This window comes from Lynx canadensis, chromosome D4 (genome assembly GCF_007474595.2).
Source record: "Lynx canadensis isolate LIC74 chromosome D4, mLynCan4.pri.v2, whole genome shotgun sequence".
Classification (NCBI taxonomy): domain Eukaryota; kingdom Metazoa; phylum Chordata; class Mammalia; order Carnivora; family Felidae; genus Lynx; species Lynx canadensis.
In genome coordinates, this window is record NC_044315.2 from 8,619,615 (window position 1) to 8,641,936 (window position 22,322).

Consider the following 22,322-nt stretch of genomic DNA (forward strand, 5'->3'; position numbering starts at 1 on the left):
AAAAGCAGAACATACTTAGCTCAAGGACAAGAAGCACTCATCGTGGAGCTACATATAATGATAGGACACGGAAAACAGAGACTTAAGCATGAACAAGCAGAATTGGCAGAAATCTTAGCACAGGTTTCTAGATCAGGGAACAAATGAATGAGAAAAGGAACTTTCCCCTGAACAAGAGGAATTCTAGGTATAGGCTAAGTCAGCTTCTTTTACAAAATAAATAATTGGGGAACAAATATGAAGTGGTACCTTGTTCTCTTGGTACTTGGTTGTAAGAGAAAGTAGCCAAATTACAGGCTTAGTTATGCAACATCAAGGTCTGTATCACGTAGCTCCTATAGTTCATTAGAACGCTTGATTCTACTCAGGCTGTTTATAGAAGTTTATCCTAGAGGAATAGGCACAAACCGTGGGTAAGCTGCTTGGTTTAATTGTTTTAGCACTTGAAAAAAAAATGTACAGTAGTTTGAACACTCAGTCTTTGCAAGCCTCCACTGAGGTCCAAGGTTTCATTCATACGTACAAAATTAGTTTACAAATTTTTTGGCAATTTCATCTTAGTAACCCGTTTTATCCTATTGCCATTGTCCCAACCGTTGAAAAAGTTTACAATAATTTACATAGAAATATTTTCAAAGTGCTTAAGAATAGTGATTGTTTTCTGGGATATTTACAGATGGCCTATACAATGTATGTACAGGTGGTCTACACTATAGCACAAGTGTCATTGCTGGAATATGGCTTTCTAGGGAAAGTGCATATTTGGCCAGATGTGGCAATACTGTCTAGAAGTTCAAGGGTTAGATACTTGGTAACCACATCCAAAGCTGAAGTAGAATGTGGGCAGGGATATTTACAAAAGTCATATAAAAACGGTCAAGTAGACAAGCTTGATCCATGTAAAGATATCTTGATGTTCTTCCAGACTGGAGGAAGAAAGACTTCAGGCGTTGGCTCGGTTACCATTCCGAAGTGGGGGGAGGGTATTGGTCTAGACCTCAAAGGTCAAGACTCGTCTCAGAAGTCAAGCTAGATCGTCATCTGTGCTTACAACTGATATCTGTGGAAGAGAAAGAGTACAGAATGAGCTTGGTGGTCACTCACTGGTAGTAACTCCAGTCTCTGAAATGAAGGACCTTGCTTTTGGGCTGGTCATTCAGAGACCAAAGGGGCATCGAAGGAAGTCAGATCTCAAAAAAGTATTGAGTTGTGTCCTTGATGCATTTTTAACTTGAATCCACTGGTATCTACTTGGTAGACAGAGAAAACAGTGGAACTGATGCTGCCATTCTACTTAATGATCTTAAGTAGAATAGGGGAAAGACACATGTGTGCCATCAATTGACCACCATTCTTTGTTTTGCCCAAGAGCTTGAGAGAGGGAGTGCTGAGTACTTGTTGGGTTCACATTCTTCCCTAAGTGAAGGCCAAATACTCCAGTTGTGTTTCAACTGAAGAACAAGCAGCTGACTCTGCTGCTGAAAGGAAGCTAGCTATAGTAGATGGGATAGGCCACTTCCAAGCATTTGGTATTGATGGCTAAACGAATCTCGCTTAATACACTGACTTTAAGCCAACTCCCCTATATAGGATGTGCTAATTTTTAAGTGTCCGGTAGACAGCGGCCTTAACAGTTCAGATAGGAGCCACTTGGTTCATATAAGTTGGTACATACATTTTCCATAACCAAGAAATATCTCCAATAGTACAGTGATGACCTTAGATCGACTTACTTGTTCTATATGGGGCAGATGCTTAGCAACTGACTGGCATGTGTTCTAACAGGCTAGACTGTCTACTCTCCGGGTGGTAGATGTATTTGGTGGCTCTGTGATCCCAATGGCTCTTTCCAGCCCAAGCAGCCATAGCTTGAGTCAGCCGTCTCCTTTCCAGAAAGTCCTACAGCAAGCCATGGTGTATCAAGACACAAAGCTGACTTACTGCTGGGTACGTGTGTCCAACAGAAGCACTGTGTCTGCCAATGTCTATTGACAAGTCCTCTTCGGTAGTCTTCAAGTACACAGGATTGTCAAAGTTCATGCTTTTCATGTTCTTGTGCTGCCAATTCCGCCACATCAAATAGCCACCCACCGCTGCCATTGCCAACAGCACTGAAAAAAGTGAGAAGGTGACTAGGCAGCCTCTAGTCTCAAAACGTCCAAAAAAAAGGGTCATGTTCAGGGATCGGTGATAGGTGACATGAATACAAATTTTAGGTTTTAGGAAGTTGGCATGGCTAAATGTTGGAAGATAAATGTTGTCAGGAGCTTGAGACAAGTTCAGACCAGCGGTTAAGTGTCACTCCGTGGACTGGTGCTAAGCTCCACACAGCCATGTGGGTGAGTGTGGAGTCCTGGGCCCCCTTCCCGGGCCAACTGAATTAAAACTGCACAAGTTTCTGGAGGGCTTTCCAAGTGTTCCCCCAGGCGTGTTAGCTAGGCTTGGAATCCAGTAGTTGAGGATAAAGTGACCCTTTTAGCCCAGTGCTTTAGAATCCTCATGCCCAAAAATTGCTCTAGAAGTTCTTTCCCCGGGGTTTAATAATTCTTAACCATTTTTAATTTACCCTGTACAAGTCCTCCAACTCCTCAGGAAGGCATTAAAGTATCTGTATGTCACCCCTGTGTGACGCATCATATACATTTCAAAGAGGGGAACAGACCTGTGTTCTTTACCTAAAGGGATGGGTTGTGAAAGGGGAAGAGCCAGACTAACAACTGTGGAGTAGAGAGCAATCAGCACCATTCATGGAATAGCTGAGAATTTACCACTGCGAGTCACTGTGCTAAGTATACCATCGAAGAGAAAGGTATGGACTCCGTGTGCCATGCTGGGGACAGAGTGAATGTGGTCAATGTCACGAGTACTGTGACCATGGGAGAGGGGTCTCTAGATGGATGAGAAATGTCCATCTGGTGGGTGGTGAACAAATTCATCAGACCCAGATACGTAGGGAATGTACTTACAGAGAGGAAGGATGGCCCAGGCAGCAGAAGTGCCTTTCGGAGGAACAGTGACCTCCGTTACCGCTGTGGTCACATTGATCCCTACAGGAGAATAAAAGGAATCGGTTTAGATGGACCTGAATTCAGACTTAGAAATGCATCCGTCTGGCGGAGCACCTCATACCCGGTGCTCGTTACTGATGTTTAGTATCTACTGCTTTGTATACCAGGAGCAACTGGTCTACAAGTATTTGAGAGGCACGTGCTAGAACAGCTATTTCACTAACAGTTTGCTAATAGAAATCTTAATAAGTCAGAACAGGCTAAGAATCGCAGGCTCTAAGTCTTTGGAGTTCAAATGCATGTTACCAATCAGGGGCAGAATGAGTAGTTACAGGCTGCATTAATTACATAAGCAATAAATACAGGGAGTGTGGCTGTTAGTTGAGATTCACAGTTGGCAGTACTGGCCCAGTACCTCCAGGAGCTAGTCCACTAGTTGGCGAACTTTCTATCGTGTTGAAACCCTTTGTCTCTCTGTAAGTCACAGTAGTTGCAGTACCTGAATTACAAAGACCAAGAACCTGGTTAATGCCAAGGTTCCTGAGTGGCGAGCCGTTTCGTCCAGATAAATCATGAGAATGGTTACTTAACGCCACGGGAGACAGACAAATCACTGCTGAGCTAAAGTTGCACGGCCAAGGCTGAAAGAAAGTCTTCATGCAAAACCAAAGACACGTAAGACTTGGGACGGAACAGTCAACATTTGGAATTTGACAATTCAAGAAGATGCACAGCCACACTTACCCCTGTCAGCACCGTCCTGGAAGTTACAAGAAACGCTCTCAAAACCAGATTAGCAAACGTACTATTCTTACTGTCAGATTGCCTTGCAATGAATGACTTTCTTAGTAAACTGACCTAAGCCCTGCAGGGACTCCTTAGTAAGCTAATAAAAGCCTCACACTGCGAATTCCTTGCTCACAAGAAGTGACTTTAATTTGCCACGCAATGAAAAGCTAAGGACAAAAGATGAAAGTCAAGAAGATGGCATCGCCCACTGGGGCCGTAAGGGTTCCTGTAATGATGGCCTCTTGGGAGGAAAATATTAAGACTCGGTTTAGTTATCTGCAAGTTGGCTAGCTCAGTGCTGTTACGGGCCTCACTGGTGCAAATCAGTATAGTCGCAATCACTCTTGAGTCAGCTACAGACTCGCCTGATGCTGACGTGAGTTAGAAGTCAGTTCTGAAGTACAGACATGAAACCCTGGCGTGCAAGTAGCAGATACATTCCCAAATCTATTCCAAGAATCAGTTAGAACAGAATTATTTAAAAACCCAGGCTGGTTTTATGGCTAGTGTCTTATTCTGTTGCCTACTGTTGCGTCCCGTTGGTGGTTGTAAAGGAAAAAGCCTTACTGTGGCACTCCCGGCCGTTTTCCTCTAGATTGTACCCATTGGGACAGGAACAGGTATACTTTGGAGAGTGATCGTTAATTTGTGGTGCTGGCAGGCACAGGTATTCACATCCTCCGTTCTCCATGTCTTCTTCACACCAGTTTTTACCTATTGAGAAATAAAAGTCCTTTAAAATAGGTATTCTGGTGCCTGCTATACATGGAGCCCTGTTCTAGATGCTGAAGACATGAGCCCTTGTCCCCAAGGAGATGAAACTTGTCTATCTGTCAAGCCTTGGAGCTCAACCAGTACAGTGAAGAAAAAATATAAGGGTACAGGAAGCATGCTCTAAGGATACCACAGATCCAAAGAAACTTGTGGGAAGTCGCATAAGGATTATGCCTTGAACAGGTGGGTGGGGAAGGAGGTACCCACTACTGGTCCAAAGCTTATAGTGAAGACTCAAGGGAAGGAGATTAGCATGTTCTCCTTCGTCTTTGCTTTGCCTTGCTCCCACAAAGTGGAAGGAGCCCAGCTACAGGGAGGTTTAAGGCTTTCTGTTACATAGAAACAGTCAAGTATTTTGAGCAGGAGATAGTATGAACAGATGTGGTTGAGGATCTACATAGAAGATGTGTCATGATGGGGAGGCAGAGAAAGTTTCTGGCATAAAGCTACTTTTGATGATAGTACAATCATCTTAGTATAAGAGATTGACGGCCAAAAGTTATGGAAAGCCTGAAATAAAAGACTGAACGCTGAGGGTTGGAAGGGAACACATGAGTTGAAGTTCTACAGCTCTCGAGGAAGTCAGAAATTTTAAAAAACATCAGCTTTGAAGTGTTTGAAGTGAGGGGAAGGAAGGGAAATTTTCCATTGTAGACCAAGTTGAGTTGCTAAAGAGTTACCGCTACCCAAGCAGGTACTACGTCATGCTGCTGTCCTTACAGTGGCCTTGCCGGGCCGTGCTCATCCACATTACCTGATGGCTGTACAAGTTCGTGATAGACAATGATGTCTTGGGCATCATTAAGGTTGTTAACGAGAGTGGCCAGCTCTGATCCAGTGAATTTATTGGCCCCATAGACTGCTTCATTTTCCCCATCGATCCAGTAGACACGATCCTAAAACAGAACACCCAAACGAGCATGTGTACCTGGGATTAACACAAGTCATTATCTGAAGTCATCATCATTTACTTGCAATTTAATGGACCAAATTTATTGAACACTGGTCTGGGACACTGGATGTCCCAGACTATAAAAGATGCAAGTTGAGGTTTCTTAAAGTGCCATAAGAAATCAGCATAGAATTTGTCCCATGTTGTAAGTGTCCAACCCCCTCTTCCCGCGTGCCTGTTCTTTCTCTCCCAGGACGCTACAGTAACTCAGAGGTACACACTTAGACATGAGGCACACATCTCACCTCAAATATCGTTAGTGCGAGAGGATGAGCTAGGAACTCCAGAGACTTGAGGACAATCCTACGATCTTGGCCATTCAAGTCCACGCTGCACAACATGTGCAGCTTGGAGTCGAGCCAATAAAGACGGCTCTTTATAAGGTCTGGGGAAGAAAAGAATTGTCAAGGCATGATAAGCTGTCACGGCTCTGGCTTCCATTGAAAATATCCAAAAAGTCCAACATTCTACACTCGCGGGTTCCTTCTCCAGCCCAGTTTCGTAAGGGGGTCCCACAAACCTTGTGAAGCAGCTGGCAGAATCTGTACACATATTCATTCTGGGAGACTAAGGGAGTGCCTGAGGTTCTCCAGGGAGCTGCCTTGAGAAATGTTACATTATATAGAAGTATTAAGCTAGCGTGTTGTTCTGCCCCTACGGGATGAGAGTTTCCAAGGCCCAAGTTCAGGCTTCCCTGAATTCCTGTCACCTATTGGGTCCAAATGGACATAAAAGCTAGCGGTGGTGCAGCAAGTAATTTGCTAAGTCCACTGTCCCACTTGAATTGCTCAGTTACTCTCTTCCAAAAGTCCTGCTACGAAGGGAACCATAGAGAACTGTCTGCCATAGTGCAGAATAAACTGTAGAGAGAAGCGAAAACTGCAGAATTGGCGGTCAAGGAAGGAAGAACATACGTACCAAGGGTAATTCCATTAGGCCATTGGATGTCCACTGTCACCAGAGGCCGTCTATCAAATCCATTCATGCCCGCTTTTTCTATTTTAGCGGGTTCTCCCCAGTCTGACCAGTAAACAAAGCTGGGAAGAGTTAAATGAGATAAGCCTCAGCAGTGTGGAAGGCATAAACTCGTAGTTTGCGACACACATTTAAAGAATGAATAGAAAACTCGAGAGACGATCAGTGACAATTCAGGGTCTAAGTTATGTTCTGGGGAAACAAAAGTGAACACTGAGAAATCTACAAGCTCATTATGGACTATATTAATCTATATAAGTGTGGCACTTATATTTCAACCCCAAGTCACAGGTTAGGTCTTTCTTTTCCAAAAGGCCAATTCTTTCAGAGGACCCAAAAACAAATACATGCTAAGTTTTAGGGTAGGGGCTGGCTGATTATGTTCTAGTGAGGATTCATGGGGGTCAACAGTGGGTACTACAGGCTCAGTCAACTTCCCCAGCTGCTTCCCTATATTATTTAGTGGCAATTTAGGGAGATGTCTCTGTGAAGTGTTGCTAGACAGGTCCATTTATTTCCCCTGGACTCTCAGACAACTTGGACATGTAGATGAAAGCTTTGAGGTATTGTGATTACCACAATCCCCCGACTCGTGCTGGTACTTGGGTTTGCTCGTTGGGAGCTAACGTGACAAAGAATTCAGACAAAAATTAAAAATCACTCGGAAAGAAGGTGGGTGGCCACAAGGGCTCAGGTACAGCTTTTGGTGCATGTCACAGCAGACCTGTCGTTTCATTAATGTCAAGCACCGGTCATACAGCCAGGGAGGGCCTGTAGTACAGTCCACCATGGCATCGCCGACATCTTGAACTGGATAATTGTTTGTTGTGGGGGGCTGAGTCTACGGCCACACCACCCTGAACGTGCCCCACCTCGTCTGTTGTAGAGAGCTGATAAGTCTTGGGATTTCAGTACTATTTCAGCCACGGGGATAGCTCCTGGCATACACAGATAGCATCCAAAAGGCTGTAAGATGAAAAGCAGACTACAAACCCAGACAGTGGGTCCACAGCTATGGAGGCAGGCTCCCGCAAGTCAGAGTTAAACAGGAACTTCCTCTTGGCTCCATCTAGGGTAGCTACTGAAATAGTCTTAGAAGCCGCATCCGTCCAGTAGATGGTCTTGTACACCCAATCAACAGCAATGGCTGCAGGATTATAGACATTGTCGATCATTTTAACATGTCTACCAACCTTGTCATCAATTGAGGCACTGAAACAGAATAGGTCACAAGAAATTTAAGAGTTTGACACCATCAGAGCCTGGAGAATGGACTTTCTGTTTACAAAATGGTCAACAGCTTTGTTCAGAAGAAACTCTAGTAACACCACAGCTCACCACTCAGATTATTTCACTATGCCTCTTACTGGTCCTACACAATACTGTCCATTATTTAGTTGCTGTTACGTATTCGATATGCAAGAATGACCCATTTCTAAGTGAAGCTATTTGTTTCAGGAACCATCGTCTGTGTTTCCCTAGTTGCGGTTAAGAAAAAGCTGTCACTACCATTTCTAGCTAATAGCAGCTATGAACAATTGTCAGTTAACTAGAGAGAAAGGGGTGAAAATAGGAAAAGTTAAGATGTGCTTTGTGATAATCCTATAGCTATAGCCACCTTGTACTTGACAGATGATTTAGTTTCTAAGGAGGAACTAATAGTCATATAATAGTTGGATGATCAATCAGCGTTCAGATTTAAGAGTCCCAGCTCATTAGATACTAGATTGGAGCTACAAATTCCTCCAAACCTTCCCAAAGACCAAGTGACAAGGACTTGATGTCGAGACACCATGCACAGAACTGAAGTTACCTGAAGATGGCCTTTTGGCTTAGATCAGCCCAGAACAGCTTCTGAGCAGCGATATCCACATCCAGAGCCACTGTGTTTCTTAGCTGTTCAACTAGTTGGATGTATTCTTTCCTCTCCAAGCCAATCTTCCGGATGTCTCTTCGATTAGTGAAGATCAGACTTGGTTCTTTGCCTGCGAGAGAGGAGTCAGGTTTATTTGGTTTTGCTGTAAGAAGGCAAGGTCCTTCTGAGTCCGCTCCTCTTGGAGGAGGAGCACTTGGAAAGTAAAGGCAATGCTAAACACCTGAGGAATATTCTTGCTGCACTCCGTGTTCCCTGGGACTGCAAGTACTTCCCACCATCGGAAAAACGCCATCCTGGGGTCACAGCACTCAATGGGAGGGTGGCTGATGGGTAAGTTACTTACTGGGATTGCGCTCAAGTCTGGGAAGTAGAGAGTAAGCAAACCTGGGAGGTGTTCATGGTGTCAGACGCAAAAGAAACTGACTAAGGCAGGTGTCTGGGGAAACGATAGTCTGTTTAACCTATGATACTGCACTGTGAATCAGTAGCACGGTTCCCAAGTACAGATAGTCCCCAACTAGGACTTTTTAACCTTACGATGGTACAAAAGGGGTTTGCGTTCTGTAGAAACCACACTTTGAATTCAGAGTTTGGATCTTTTCTCGGGGCCAGGGATAGGTGCTACCAACCTCTCTTGGGATGTTTTCTCACGATACTGAGCAGGAGCTCGGGGTCAGCCCCGCGATTACACGAGTGACCAACCGATCCACCAACGCCCATCTGTACCCATAAAACCATTCTGCTTCTCACTTTGAGTACAGTACTCAATACGTGACAGGAGCTACTCGATACTTGATGATAATACAGGCTTTGTGTTAGATGATGTTGCCTAACAATAAGCTAATGTAAGCGTTCAGAGCACATTTACGGTGGGCTTGGCGAAGCCACGCGACTTGGCAGGTTAGGTATGTTAAATGCATTTTCGACTTAGGATATTTTCAGCCTACAACGGGTTTATTGCATTGTGACGTCATCGTAAGTCAAGGAAGAGCTGCACTGTTTTAATTCCATACTGAGTTGACTCTTGGAGTCACTGGCTGTAGCTTTCGTAAGCACTTGCTCCTAAGGTACCAGAGCAACACGAACCCAAGTCCATTTACCTACTGCCTTGCACACGCCAGTGGCAAGATCCATCTGATATCCTCGACTACATTCACACTTGTAACCGCCTTTTAGGTTGATACAAATTTGGCTGCAGATTCCCGGGTTTTGGCATTCGTCAATGTCTAGGAGGGAAATTAGAATCAGTCTTGCTGTGCCTAGATGATACAGAGATACACAGTCTTTTCCAAGCCCCCCCCCCCCCCCCCCCCCCCCCCCCCCCCCGACCCCGGCCAGGGCTCAGGCTCCCTCCCTGACTCACCTCCACAGATTTTCTTATCTATCAGTTCAAACCCAGCTGCACAGTCACACGCGTACCCTATAACAAGGTCCTTGCAGATGTGAGAACAGCCACCGTTATTAACCAGGCATTCGTTGACATCTGAAATAAAAAGGGACTAGAGTTACTCAGCACCTTACTCCAAATTGGTGTCTGCCCTGATGAACATTCAACCTTGGGGCTTTTTGTGATAAGGTATCTAGTTAGTCGGGCCCAACCCAAGATTTTCCTCCTCAGATCTAATCTGTCTTCAAGGTATGCATCTCGGAGGGTTTTGGGGGATAGAAAACCCGTCTCCTTGGCAAGTTACTAGTTGGCTAAGTATAATTAGTCAATTTCCCCATTGTTGCTCTGTCATTTATAAGGAGGTAAGACTGTGTACCAGTTTGTCACTGCTTCGACTTCTAAGGCATAAAAATGCCACTCTGGAGCCCAACAACTGAAGTCGGTTCACCACGAGTGGTTTAAGCAGGCACTGTACGGGTCTGTGTGGCATCATTAACTGTGGGCCAGGTCATTGACCTTCCCCACCCTGTACTCAGGCCGCCGGGGTCCACTTACGACATTCTTTGAGGGGCTCGTCACTCCAGTCCCTGCAGTCCTGCTCCTGGTTACATACTTTACCGATATCTATGCATTCCCCGCTTCTGCACTTGAACTTGCCGGGGCCCAAGCACTGATTGACTACAGAGAGAAACACAAAAGTGAGATTCCACGGTGGGGCCGCTCAGAGCAATCCTGCGACTCACCCCCAGGACGCGAGACCCTTACCGTTTTTGCAGTTGACTTCATCAGAGCCGTCCACGCAGTCTCGGATACCATTGCACTGCCTGCTGCCGTGGATGCAGCTTCCGTCCTCACACTCAAACTGGTCAGGGCGGCAGGTTCGCGAAGCTGCAGGGCGGGGGGAGGCAAGACCGAGGGATGGTCAGCCAAGCCGTCCCAGCCGAGGAATGGAGGGGGAGGGGAGGAGGGGGAGGAGGGAATAGGCCCTACTGATAAGAAGGCTACGTACGACAGTTGACCTCGTCGCTGCCGTCTTTGCAGTCGGGGTCCCCGTCACACCGCCACTTCTTGTGGATGCACTCGCCCGAGCCGCACTGCGTCTCGCTGGCGGGGCACTTGGTGTGCATCCGCGGCTGGCGGCCGCACTGCTCCAGGGACTCGTCGGACTGGTCGGAGCAGTCGGCGTCGTCGTCACACACCCAGCTGAGGGGGATGCACGAGGACGTGCTGCACTGGAACTCGTGGGCGCCGCACGTCGGGGGCGCGCAGTCCAGCTCGTCGCTGCCGTCGCTGCAGTCGTCCTGGCCGTTGCACACGAAATTCCTGGAGATGCAGCGGCCGCTGGAGCACGTGAACTCATCGGGGCCACACGTGATGTTGCCTGCGGAGAGACAGTGGGCTCCGCTGAGCACGTGTCCCGCGCGTGCTTTCCAGACTCTGGTCCCACAGTGTAGCATGCGGGATCTCAGATCACGAGCCCTAGCTTTCCAGCTTCACTAAAAAGCTAACGTGGATCTCTATCAATATCCAAATTCGTGGAGTAGCTAGCAAGCCGTCCCGGTATGTACAAGAGGCAGGGACTCTTGAATAAGAACAGAAATAAAGGACCAAGAAAAGAGTTGGGGCGCCTGGGTGGCGCAGTCGGTTAAGCGTCCGACTTCAGCCAGGTCACGATCTCGCGGTCCGTGAGTTTGAGCCCCGCGTCAGGCTCTGGGCTGATGGCTCGGAGCCTGGAGCCTGTTTCCGGTTCTGTGTCTCCCTCTCTCTCTGCCCCTCCCCCGTTCATGCTCTGTCTCTCTCTGTCCCAAAGATAAATAAACGTTGAAAAAAAAAAATAAAAAAAAAAAATAAAAGAAAAGAGTTGAAGACAATTAAGTTAATTGGAGAGGAGAACCACAATCTATCGGTAACTTAAAGCGACGGATAACTTGAACGAGAAAGGGGCAGTTCACTTTGAAAGGCAAAGACTCAGTTATCTCTCAATGGATAGACCACGGATCGGATTGTTAGCTAAAACTATTGTGTACCAGGTATACAGGCAAGACACTCGCAATAAGCATTATGACACTGTCACCAAAAAGAAGTCATCATGTTATACTACCACACATGGTTCCTTCTCTGCTGGTCCTTCAAATGAGGATCCGGAATCACGGGTCTTAAATATTTTCAAGTGTTAGAAAGTCATTGCTAGGGCTAGAATCTCAATCTAGCAGCCCGCTAGGCTGATAACGATAAGCCAGGCAGACTAGCCAGTTTGTGCTTGGATTCAGATTCCTGCCGAATGAATCAAGGTCACAGTTTAGTGGTAATTAGGGTAGAAACCACGACTCTCTTGGGAAGCAAAGTCTAGATTGAAGAGGGAAACTCTGGGCAGCTCCCGGGCTTACCAAGCCATAAAAGCTCCATTCTAAGATTGAACACCAAAACTCACTGGACTAGGTGCGGTGATATTGACCTTGGAAGTCGACTTGTACACACGCAAAATGGACGTTTCGACCGCAAACACCCTCAGCTCACTTACTCTGCTGCATCAGGAGGCCCGTGCCCGTCAGACCTGGGAGGTGCAGCTTTCTGGGCCCTATAAAAGGGCGGTAGCTCGAAAGAGTGCTCAGAGCAGTGTTTGTTCAACCTAGGTATTTTCCCAGGGCCTGGCCTGAGACATGCGGCACTTTATTACACATTTTCCAGGAACAGACACGTGAAAGCATAGGAAACCGAGCTCGTTTTTACAGGCAGGGACCGTGAGAAGAGACAAAAGTGGCATCGGTGGGATGGAGTTTTCTTTGGGCATGTGCTGGCAAGATGTGAACGAACGTTTGTGCACCAAGTTACCCTTGGGAAAGGTCGAGCTAGAATCTAGCGTGGGCGTGGGGGGGCTACGAAAGGCTTGTATGATGTTCACGTAATTTATTCCAATCAGCAGACCCACTGGAGACCGAGGAATAAGCTTTCTGGCCCTAGTCCCCTCCTCGTTTCATCGAGCCCCAGTGAGGAAGGCCCACGACTTCCTGTCCTGACGGAGACTGGAGCCCAACGCACGATTCTGTGGCTTCACTGAGCTGCTTCTAAACGCTAGTGCCCTGAATGACTTACCTGCTTCTCGCTATCTGCCTAGAAGAAACCCCGAAGCAAGCCGTGGTCAGTTACCATGGGAACGTGTGGCCGAGTTTCAGGGCAGTGAGGAAAGCCAAGGAGTCGAGCAGAGAGTGAGATCACGGAAAAGCGCGTCAACGGAGCTGTTCTCTTCACGCTCCGGGGAGCTTCCCTGCCCACCCTTGAGAAAAGGGGTCTCTGGGATACAAGCCACTCCACACTGGTCTTCTTACCACAGTTCTCTTCATCTTCTCCACTGTCACAATCGTGTTCACCATCACATCTCCAGGACACGGGGATACACTGAGTGGAGCGGGCGCCACAGCTGATTTCATTAATGCGGCATGTTCTCATATCTGTTGACGATATACAGTCTCAAAAGAGCCTCCAAACTCATCAGGGCAAAGCTGCTGTTCCTGTGCTGCCTGTGAGTGGTCACACCTGCACCTCAGCGGCCTGGCCGGCGGATGCGATCGGACCTACCGTGGCGGAAGCCCGGGGCGGCTCGGGAGCCCTGCCAACCTGTGCCACCTGGCAGTGCACCTGAGAGCCTGGACCGTGTTACTCCTTCAAGTTTCCATGGCGCGCTCAGTCCTGGCTTTTGTTTTACTTGGCATGGTTAGGCTTACTGGCCGGCCTGCTCCTTGACCTTTTTTTTTTTTTTTTTTTTTTTTTTTTTTATCGGATATCAGATAAGGTCACCCGATGCCAACTTCATTAAAGGCTGGAAGGTCTAACACCTGTGAAGTCTTCCTTTGACTAGATTCCTTTATAGGCTTCTTCACAACCTACTTTAGACTGGCAAAACGGGGACGGCTCCTGCAGGTTGACCTCACCGGGCCATCCTCAGGGCCACGTCTTTGTGGAACCTGTCTTTACCTGTGGGGACTTACCTGCCTTGACCAATGTTCTGATCGCTCCCCTTATTTCTTGCCTAGAAAACTGAGATGGACACATTTAGCTTCCTTTCTGCGTCACTGTGTTTTGTAAATCCTATTCCAGACCTAAACTTCGCTCCTATTGGGACTGCGTGTTCAGTGCTTTCACAGGTCTCTCCTGCTTTGAAATGAACGCCAAGACATGCTTCACCATGACAGTCAAAGGATCCCAATTTATCTGTCCCAAATCCTCCTCTTCTGTGATGTCACAGACCGTTTCCTGAATATCAGCCTAAGGACACAGATAGACCTTTGGATACCTATGAGGTTTCTCTTATTTAAGAACAAACTGTAAGCTTTACCCTACTTCAATAACCTTAGGTAACAGGTTTGTTAAAAATCACGATGTCCCCCTATATTTAGCCACCTTACCCCATCAGTAATTGATTTTTTTTTCCAATCGCCTAAGCTGTGCATCTAAAAGCTTATCCTTGGCGCAAGTGGTCCCTCATATAGCTCAGCTTCCAGGACCACAGTGCCATCTGCTCGGAGTCCTGATTACCAAACATTTGCAATCTATGCACCTAGTCAAGGAGTTCTTCATCAAATCTGCTGGCTTCCGTCGTAAATATTCAATAGTGAAGCTACCCAAGAGGACGTGAGTCTTGTTAGACTAGGGAGAACATTCTTTAAAGGACACGGATCGACTGTTCGTGACTCGACTGACCTTGGAGTCAAAGGGCCTACACATCACGGTCGGCAAAGGGAAACTACAACCAAGTTTCAGATGAAACCATACTTGGAGCTCTGAGACACAAACCAGCCTGGAAACGTTAAGGTCCAAAGCAGTCACTCACGGCACTGTTCGGGGCTTTCGTCAGAGCCGTCTTCACAATCGGGATCTCCGTCACACTGCCACCGGCTGGGGACACATTGGCCATTGTTGCAAACAAAGTCCGACTCGGCACATGTCTTCTTCACTACAAAAGTGTATTTGCAGGGTTAAAGTCGAAGTCACCCAAGAGCTTATATTCCCATGGGGGGTAAAAATGAATGCTGGTACGTTGGCTTCTAACAATAAGGCTGAGTCAATTGGCTCTCAACTGTGACAGTGTCCAGGAGAACACTAGAAAAACCTATTTTCACTTTTCCAGAGGAGAAAGGGGCCCACTTGAGAGAGCTGGAGGGGACAGAAGTCACGGTAAGGTTGCTCATTACCTGACAGCTCAGGGATACTTCCTAATGAACTTCTTGCAAGTTTCATATTGTTGAGTGTAAGTCATAGTTTCATGCTTTTATGCATTTCTTCCAAGTCATTGGAATAACCTCCTTAAGGTTTAAAAGCCAAACATTCCATCCTATGACTGGATCACAGTACAATTGTTCTAGGGGCTTCTCTAAACAGTCCACGGGTTTAGTGTAGAGTTGGGACACGCTTCAGGACTGAATACTGTCACTCCTACAGGTCTGTTGGGGTGGAGGAACCCGCCCAGTAAGAAACAGAAAAAGCTTAAACACGAGGACAAAAGAAGTCACATTTAGAGTCCTAGAGACAGACTAACATCGACTGACTGAAAGTCACCGAAGCCCCTGTGGAAGCTACCAGTCTCTTTGAGGCCTAGAGTGAAAGTCGCCTATAACAAGGTATCACGTGTCTGTGAATTCCTACTAGGGCAGGACTTTTCTCCTAGAATTTTGGTGACTCAGGTTGTTGTCCAAATAAGGAAAATCTCAGGAGGAAGGGGACACTGTTAAATACCAGGAAGATAAGCATAAACCCGGACTCTCTTAAACCAGCCGGGTGGCTTGGTCACCTTCTCCACAAGGGAGTCAGAGAGAAAGAGGAATCTCAATAAGCAGCCACACAGGGTGTTCTAGGCTCATCCTTCCCAGGCTATGTTGTCCTTCTCTCATGTGCCTATACTTTCTACCTAAATTTCCAGTTTAAGATCTTCTCGAACGAATATTCTGTACTGGTAAATCAGCATAAACCCCATTAATTTGCTAAAAACTTGAAAGGGACTGCTTCAGGTCCAGGGTTTGAGCTGCATACAACTTGCAGGGTGTAGGGGACGCTAAAGTACAGGGCCGCTCTCGTTTCGCCTCAGACACCGTGCGGCAGGGGAAATCGTGACTACGGTCAATTCCGAGAACTCACGTTGTGGTGATGAATCATGATGATCTGAAAAGGATTATTCATCTCCTTGAATTGTGTAGCCAAGGAAACAAGAAAAGCCACATTGGCTCTTGGATTCGCACCTGTTTGTAAAATCCCTGAAATACTCAAACCCCAGTGTTAATGGTGAAGGCCATATCCAGGGCCCATGTGCTCCCGCGCATGTAGGAAGGTGCTAGAACATCCATAGAGCTGCTTGCTGCAATTCAACCTGTGATGGTCCTCAGGAAGAGGAGGCAGGAAATGGCTTTAAGGAGACCACACTGGTTTGAAGACAGATTAAAATGGTACAGGGATGGGCAAGAGGGGAGACTCTGCAAAGTGTGACGGCAAACAGGGACAGACAAATTGCTTGAGTTTGTCTCTCTCCATTCTGAACACAGTCTGGGAGGGTCAAGAAAGGCTGTTGGAATGGGACCTGAAGAAGTGGATAGAGATTCAGGTGTGCCACCGGGAAGGAGGGCTACCCGTTTCCTCCTCGGAGAGCTAAAGTTACTGATTAATCAGATCAGCCCAACACTTGTAAAACGATGAGTTACTGAGACCCACGGAAGCACCTGCCTTCTGGAGTCTCCCCTTCAACTGACTGAAAATGCTGGTCGACACGCTGGAAAGAAACAGCCCTGCTGAAATTGCAACCAAGTTCAGCATCAAGAGGCTGGATAGGAAGAATACTACAAGGCTTTCTGAGTTTTAAGCATTTCTGCTGCCTTTTTCTTCCAGGGAGGAAGATCTCAAAACAAGCATTCAGAGCTTCCCTGAGCAGGGCTCCCATGTTCCTTCTCTACCTTCAGAACCACGAGGCAGAGACCAATTCTGGCCAAGGATATGTTTAATTTTTACCACCTCATGTGATTGTGAGTGATGACTACATCTGCCTCCTCAAATCTTCTCAATCTTCCTGCTGTGTGTCTGGAAGTTACTGAGGTGGAGACTATTTTTAGGAAAAGCCAGTGGTGACCCCTAAGAGGCCCCAGGTTAGGTGCTACCAAGTTAGATGGTAAAAGGAGGCTTCTGGAAAGAACAATGAAAGACAAAGAACAATGGGTCTTGCCAAATATACATTTGGGCATGCAGGAAGAATTGTTACTTTCCAAAAGAAGAGTTGCCAAGAGTGAGTCCTTGCAGGGAGATACTTCGTGAAGGATTTATATCACCTACGTAACCTAGCAGTGGCAAGAACTCCATGTCTTGTAGGATAGACTAAAATCCCAGTTTTAGGGTGTAAATAGGGGCATATTGATGCCAGGAAGACTCTTGGTCCTGAGACTGGAGATGAGTTTCTTCCCTGAGACTAGAAAGGACTTTCTGTTGTTTCCAAGTGAGCTGCTAATCCCTATCTCGATGTACAAACACCTATGCTATTGCTCGGCGAGCTCAAGCATAAGATCGTCCGCCATGATGCTTAGGCTATGCCATTTTTGTAATGATGCATGAAAAAGCAGAGAAAGGAATAACGAGATGGCAATTGATGCAATCTACATTTGGCTTCTATTTTTCTTGTGTGTTTCTAATTTGTACAGCGGACATGTGTGTGTATAACATCTTTTAAGAGGCAAATGACAGTGTTGTCCCCGGCATTCGTACACAACATCGTTTCAGGATTTTTATACCACAGAACAAAGGGATCAAAAAGCAAACTGGGGCATATATTCAGGGTCCCTCCGTGCCACCTTGATATGTATTTCTCAGCTGTGGTGGCTCAACACGAGGGTACACAGATTGCATAGGGGCATTTCTCACAATGATCTTTGGATAGATGCTGATCAATGCTTATGATGGTATATCCCCACTGTCCTGGGGAAAGACTGTCTTGCACTCTGCTTAGTGCTTTAGAATTACCAGTTGTGGTAGGTAGAGAATTAAAAAAAAAAATCCTTACCATATTCTGTACTGTGATGTATGATCTGCACTGGCCTGTATTTTCTATGCCAGGAGTTTATTAACCTTATAAAACCTTAGGGGATTTCTTACTGCTCGTGGCTTCCTTTATTTTCAGGGGTGGGGATCAGAGCCATTTGAGAATTAAATAAAAGGAAGTCTGTTCCAAGCAAGCTTCTGTCTGTCTCTGCTTCGGGTCCTGGGGTCCCCTCTCCTTGCTTCCTCTACCACATGTTTGCCTGATCTACAAACAGGTCCTGTCATTTGAAAGCACCTCCACTTTATCTTCCACGTCCCACACTCAGGTTGATAGCCCCATGTCAAACATTCAACTATATTCCTCTAGACCAGGACGTATAGACTCTTTGGAGTTTTTATATATTTTTAATATATAAAATGTATCAAATATATTTAATAAATATTTTTATTATAATATTTTATATTATATATTTAAGTATTTAACATATATGATATATACGAAATATATATTGAATATATTTATATTTATTAACTAAAAATAAAAATAAAACGTATTAAAATATATAATTTTTAATATATTTTTAAAAATGTTAATTTATTTTGAGAGGGAGAGAGAGTGCACGAGCAGGAGAGGTGCAGAGAGAATTCCAAGCAAGCTCCGTGCTGTCAGCGCAGAGCCTGATGCGGGGCTCGAACTCATGAACCTCAAGATGATGACCTGAGTTGAGATTAAGAGCCAGATTCTTAACTGAGCCCCTCAGGCACCCTATTGATTTATTTATTTATCTATTTATTTATTTATCATTCAATCAATCTATTTCAGGGCAATTCTTAGCCATGGATCATAGTTTCCGAACCTCAATACATTTAGAAAGAGCGTCACGGCAAATGCATGTGTCCTCGTGGGGAGGCCAGTGATGCTGTCAGGCTCTTTACTTACCGCAGTTCTTTTCATCGCTGCCGTCAGCACAGTCTTCGTCCCCATCACATTTCCACAACAACGTGATACAGCGGCCATTTGTGCACTGGAATTGGGATGGTTCACATTTGGCTTTTCTTCCTAAAATCAGGAGGGAGTGCTTAGCTAAGCTGGGATACAAGTGTGGTAATTCAGACATGCAAGTTACCCCAAAACCCGTGGATAGGGTCCTTCTTGGAGGGGCAGCTGCAGACTCGGCAGGTAGAACATTCTAGGGGCCAGGGTGGGGTGGGCACTGGAGCAACGACTGACTGCGACTGAGTTCTTAGCTGGGCACATGCGATCTGGGGAAGACTAGATTTCCCAGCCTGTCTTGCAGTGAGGCATAGCCACGGATGGGGCTAAGGTCTGGCTACTGGAATATCAACAGAAATAGTAAATAGGACTTTTGGGAACTGTCCTCGAAGCCATAGGGATCCCATTTTCCTGCCCATTTTTCCTTTCTGGCTCGTGAAAAGTGGCCCCGGTGTCTGCAGTAGTGATCCTGGGCTAATGGAGCCAGACCGAGAAAGAAGGAACCTGGATCGTCCAGAAAACACGGGGAGTGGGGTTGGGCTTCACCTGCCTCTAGCTTCGTTTCCCCTCCTTTAACTCATTCACGTAGCTGTAATCACACAGCCAAATCCTAATCCATTAATAGCATTTCTTGGCCATATTCTATACTGTGATTCACAGAGGATGCCCCTTATTACAAGCAGACTAAGGGAGATTTAGAAGGGGTAGCAAGGAAGGGACAGAATAGAGGTTTAGTACATGGCTCTTCATCTTAGGATTTGAGGTCTAATTAGAAAGAGACAAGCTTACAAAATGGCTCCACGACAAGGATCAAGAAGGTACAGTTGAGAGGTGAAGAGATCCTTTTTAGTGACGGGGGCGGGGAAGGGCGGGTAGAACCACAGTCCTGGGGTCTATTTCTCTGAATCTCCATTTTCTGATGGGTATTTACTTCACACAGTGGTATACACTCATACTTGTAAGTAGAGCGTCTTTTTTTTTTTTTTTTTTTTTGCCTGGCATGGGACAGCTAGCATTCAGGTGTCTCCTACCATTATGTCTGTCCTTCTGGAGGATGCGATTTCTTTGAGCTCAAAGGCAAGGATCTGGTTGCTTAATGCAAGTATATACTGCAAAGAGGCGAGAAGACGAGAGGTGCCCCGTGGCTCGTACAGATTACTTAGGGAGGCCTTCCCGGCAGAAAGCCGTCCGATGCCCTGCCACCTTTCAGTATCTGCAGCTGTGGTGTTGCTGGCCTGAGAGCAGATGGGACAGTGCCAAGCACAGACTAGAACTCTTGTGCTGAGTACACAATACTCTCCTTGGCCTCCCTGCGTTCGGCTCCTCCCCACTGTCCGGGGGCATTCTAGACCCGCGTGGCTAATTCCCTGGCGGACACGAATTTTGGTCCAAGTCAGCTTTGCCCTATGAATGTACATTCTTAGCTACTAAATGTATCGGTAGCTGTATGGGCCATTCTGTTGTCAAGGGTCTAGCTAAGCGGGGCCCCAGCTACAAAGCAGTGTGTTTTGATGGCGTTCCCTACCTGTATTTCATACTATGTGTTCATTCCACAAGTAGGTTATTGGGGGTAAGGTGTCAGGGATCCAGCACGGTAGGTGTTGGGGTGCCTGGGTGGCTCAGTCTGTTAAGCGTCCAACTTTGGCTCAGGTCACGGTCTCAGGATTCGTGGGTTCGAGCCCTGCGTCGGGCTCTGTGCTGACAGCTCGGAGCCTGGAGCCTGCTTCGGATTCTGTGTTTCCCTCTCTCCCTGCCCCTCCCCTGCTCCTGGTCTGTCTGTCTGTCTCTTTCTCTCTCTCAAAAATAAATAAATATATATTTTTTAAAAAGTTAAAAAAAGAAGGGTAGATGTTGTTGCCAGGAAGTGGTACCTGCTGATTTTTATACTCCTAACCGATTTGGAGTGGCTGCCTCCCCCCCCCACACCAGGCATATAGTCTCGATAGATTGTGACTGTTCCCAGTGCTGCTCTAGGGGCCACTGGCTTCAGTTCTCTGTCCCCACGACTTCTGAGGGCTATAGGACTGGTCAGGATCTACTTAGAGTACTCTATGTGAAAAGCAGACAAAGAACAGTCAGTCATCAGAGAACATCGATAGAAATATGGTTGGGAAGACCAGTCAGGTTGCCATGAGGACGCTGTGGAGACGGGAAGGCTCTAAATTTGTTTCTCAAGGTTTTAGTGCCAAAGGTTGTTGAGTCAAAATGAGCCACAAACTCAGACATGGATATCTACAGCGCCCAAAAGGTAACCGCACAATCAGGCTTGGACGGGGAGAAGAAAGTAGGTGTCAAATGTCGCTTTTCCGAGGCCGAGGTACCGAAAGATCGTGACAGTGAGTTTGGAAGCCGCAGAGTACATGGACAGCCAAGCTGGCCAGGGATGCGGGACAGGCACGCAGTACAGTAAGGCTAGCGTTGGGTTCACCGGCACCTTTAAGGAGGGTCTCTGAACACAGCTGTAGCCAACAGTCAGTCCTAAGTGACACTAAAATTCCAGCAACGCTGCTTTAAGGGCAGATCCTGAGCAGACTCCGGACAGACATTAGCCTTTTCTTTTTTAAGTTTGTTTGTTTGTTTGTTTGTTTATTTTGAGAGAGGGAGCGTGCGTGAGTGCACGGGGAGGGGCAGGGAGAGAGGGAGACAGAATCCCAAGCAGGCTCCACGCTGCCTGTGCAGAGCCCCCACGCGGGGCTTGAACTCACGAACTGTGGTACCACGACCTGAGCTGACACCAGGAGTCATAACTGTTTTCTTCGTGTTTATTCCAAGGCCGTAAGACAAACAGAAGTTTACTTTCTACCTTTTGTGATCTCAGATATTTCTACCCCACCCAAGCTTCTGCCCGACTGTCATAAAAGTATGTTTTGCCAGGACACACACAAGATTCTCCATTACCATGGGGGTTAGATGTGGAGACAAGCTATTGACTGTTGCTGCTTGTTTAAAAGGGGAGCAGGGTCGGGGTGGGGGTGGGTAAGGCTGGCTGGCTGCCTTATAAACGATGCCTTCTTTAAAGAGAGGTGAGTAAAGACCTTAAGTCTTTTTGGCCCTGCCTCAGTTTCTTGTTATCTAAGCACTCAGTCGTGAGAGATGCCTCCTGGGCAGGAAGTCCTCCCGATTCGGTTTAATCCCCTGCCTTGTGCACAGCAACCAGGGCTTTGACGCCAGAATCTCGACTGCTGTGACCTCAGCCAGGCTGCAGGGCTGTGTGTCTTCTGTCCAGGTTTCAGAAAGATTCTCCCTCACCCGTTTTGGTGCTCAGCTGGCAATGTGGCCGTACACAGCTCCGGGAGAACTGAAAGCACCAAACAAGTTAAGAAGCTTTAGGTTTCCAAAGCTTTTGGGGGATTACAGGATTGTGGACCTGTAGTCTATTTTCATCCATGACAGTTAAGTCTCAGGTTCAGCATTAGTCTTGCATAAAGCGAACGGGGTGAGCTTGCAATCATCTATACCCAAGGTGCTGTTAATTCTTAGGCTAAGCTAAGGCCGCCGATGCCTCAAAAAATAACCCTGTAAGTAGAGGCTCTAGACATCTGTATCCCAGCGTCTCTTAG

At 46.6% G+C, this 22,322-nt stretch overlaps 1 protein-coding gene across 2 annotated transcripts in view; it reads right to left on the minus strand.

Annotated features, from left to right (window-relative positions):
- Positions 1-407: 407 nt before the first annotated feature.
- VLDLR (very low density lipoprotein receptor) overlaps positions 408-22,322 on the minus strand; it is a 30,337-nt gene continuing 8,422 nt past the window's right edge. Inside the window, exons 2-19 of one of the 2 annotated variants that reach the window (XM_030293105.2) lie at positions 18,709-18,828; positions 14,590-14,712; positions 13,088-13,210; positions 10,771-11,142; positions 10,527-10,649; positions 10,317-10,439; positions 9,738-9,857; positions 9,475-9,600; positions 8,312-8,483; positions 7,492-7,710; positions 6,442-6,560; positions 5,769-5,908; positions 5,326-5,467; positions 4,365-4,511; positions 3,424-3,507; positions 2,967-3,047; positions 1,942-2,111; positions 408-1,060 (exon numbers count right to left, since the gene is read on the minus strand). In XM_030293105.2, coding sequence (XP_030148965.1) covers positions 1,025-1,060; positions 1,942-2,111; positions 2,967-3,047; positions 3,424-3,507; positions 4,365-4,511; positions 5,326-5,467; positions 5,769-5,908; positions 6,442-6,560; positions 7,492-7,710; positions 8,312-8,483; positions 9,475-9,600; positions 9,738-9,857; positions 10,317-10,439; positions 10,527-10,649; positions 10,771-11,142; positions 13,088-13,210; positions 14,590-14,712; positions 18,709-18,828 — 2,540 coding nt within the window. In that variant the 3' untranslated portion in view covers positions 408-1,024. The remainder of the gene's footprint in view (positions 1,061-1,941; positions 2,112-2,966; positions 3,048-3,423; positions 3,508-4,364; positions 4,512-5,325; positions 5,468-5,768; positions 5,909-6,441; positions 6,561-7,491; positions 7,711-8,311; positions 8,484-9,474; positions 9,601-9,737; positions 9,858-10,316; positions 10,440-10,526; positions 10,650-10,770; positions 11,143-13,087; positions 13,211-14,589; positions 14,713-18,708; positions 18,829-22,322) is intronic. The other variant, XM_030293106.2, reaches the window with a different exon arrangement.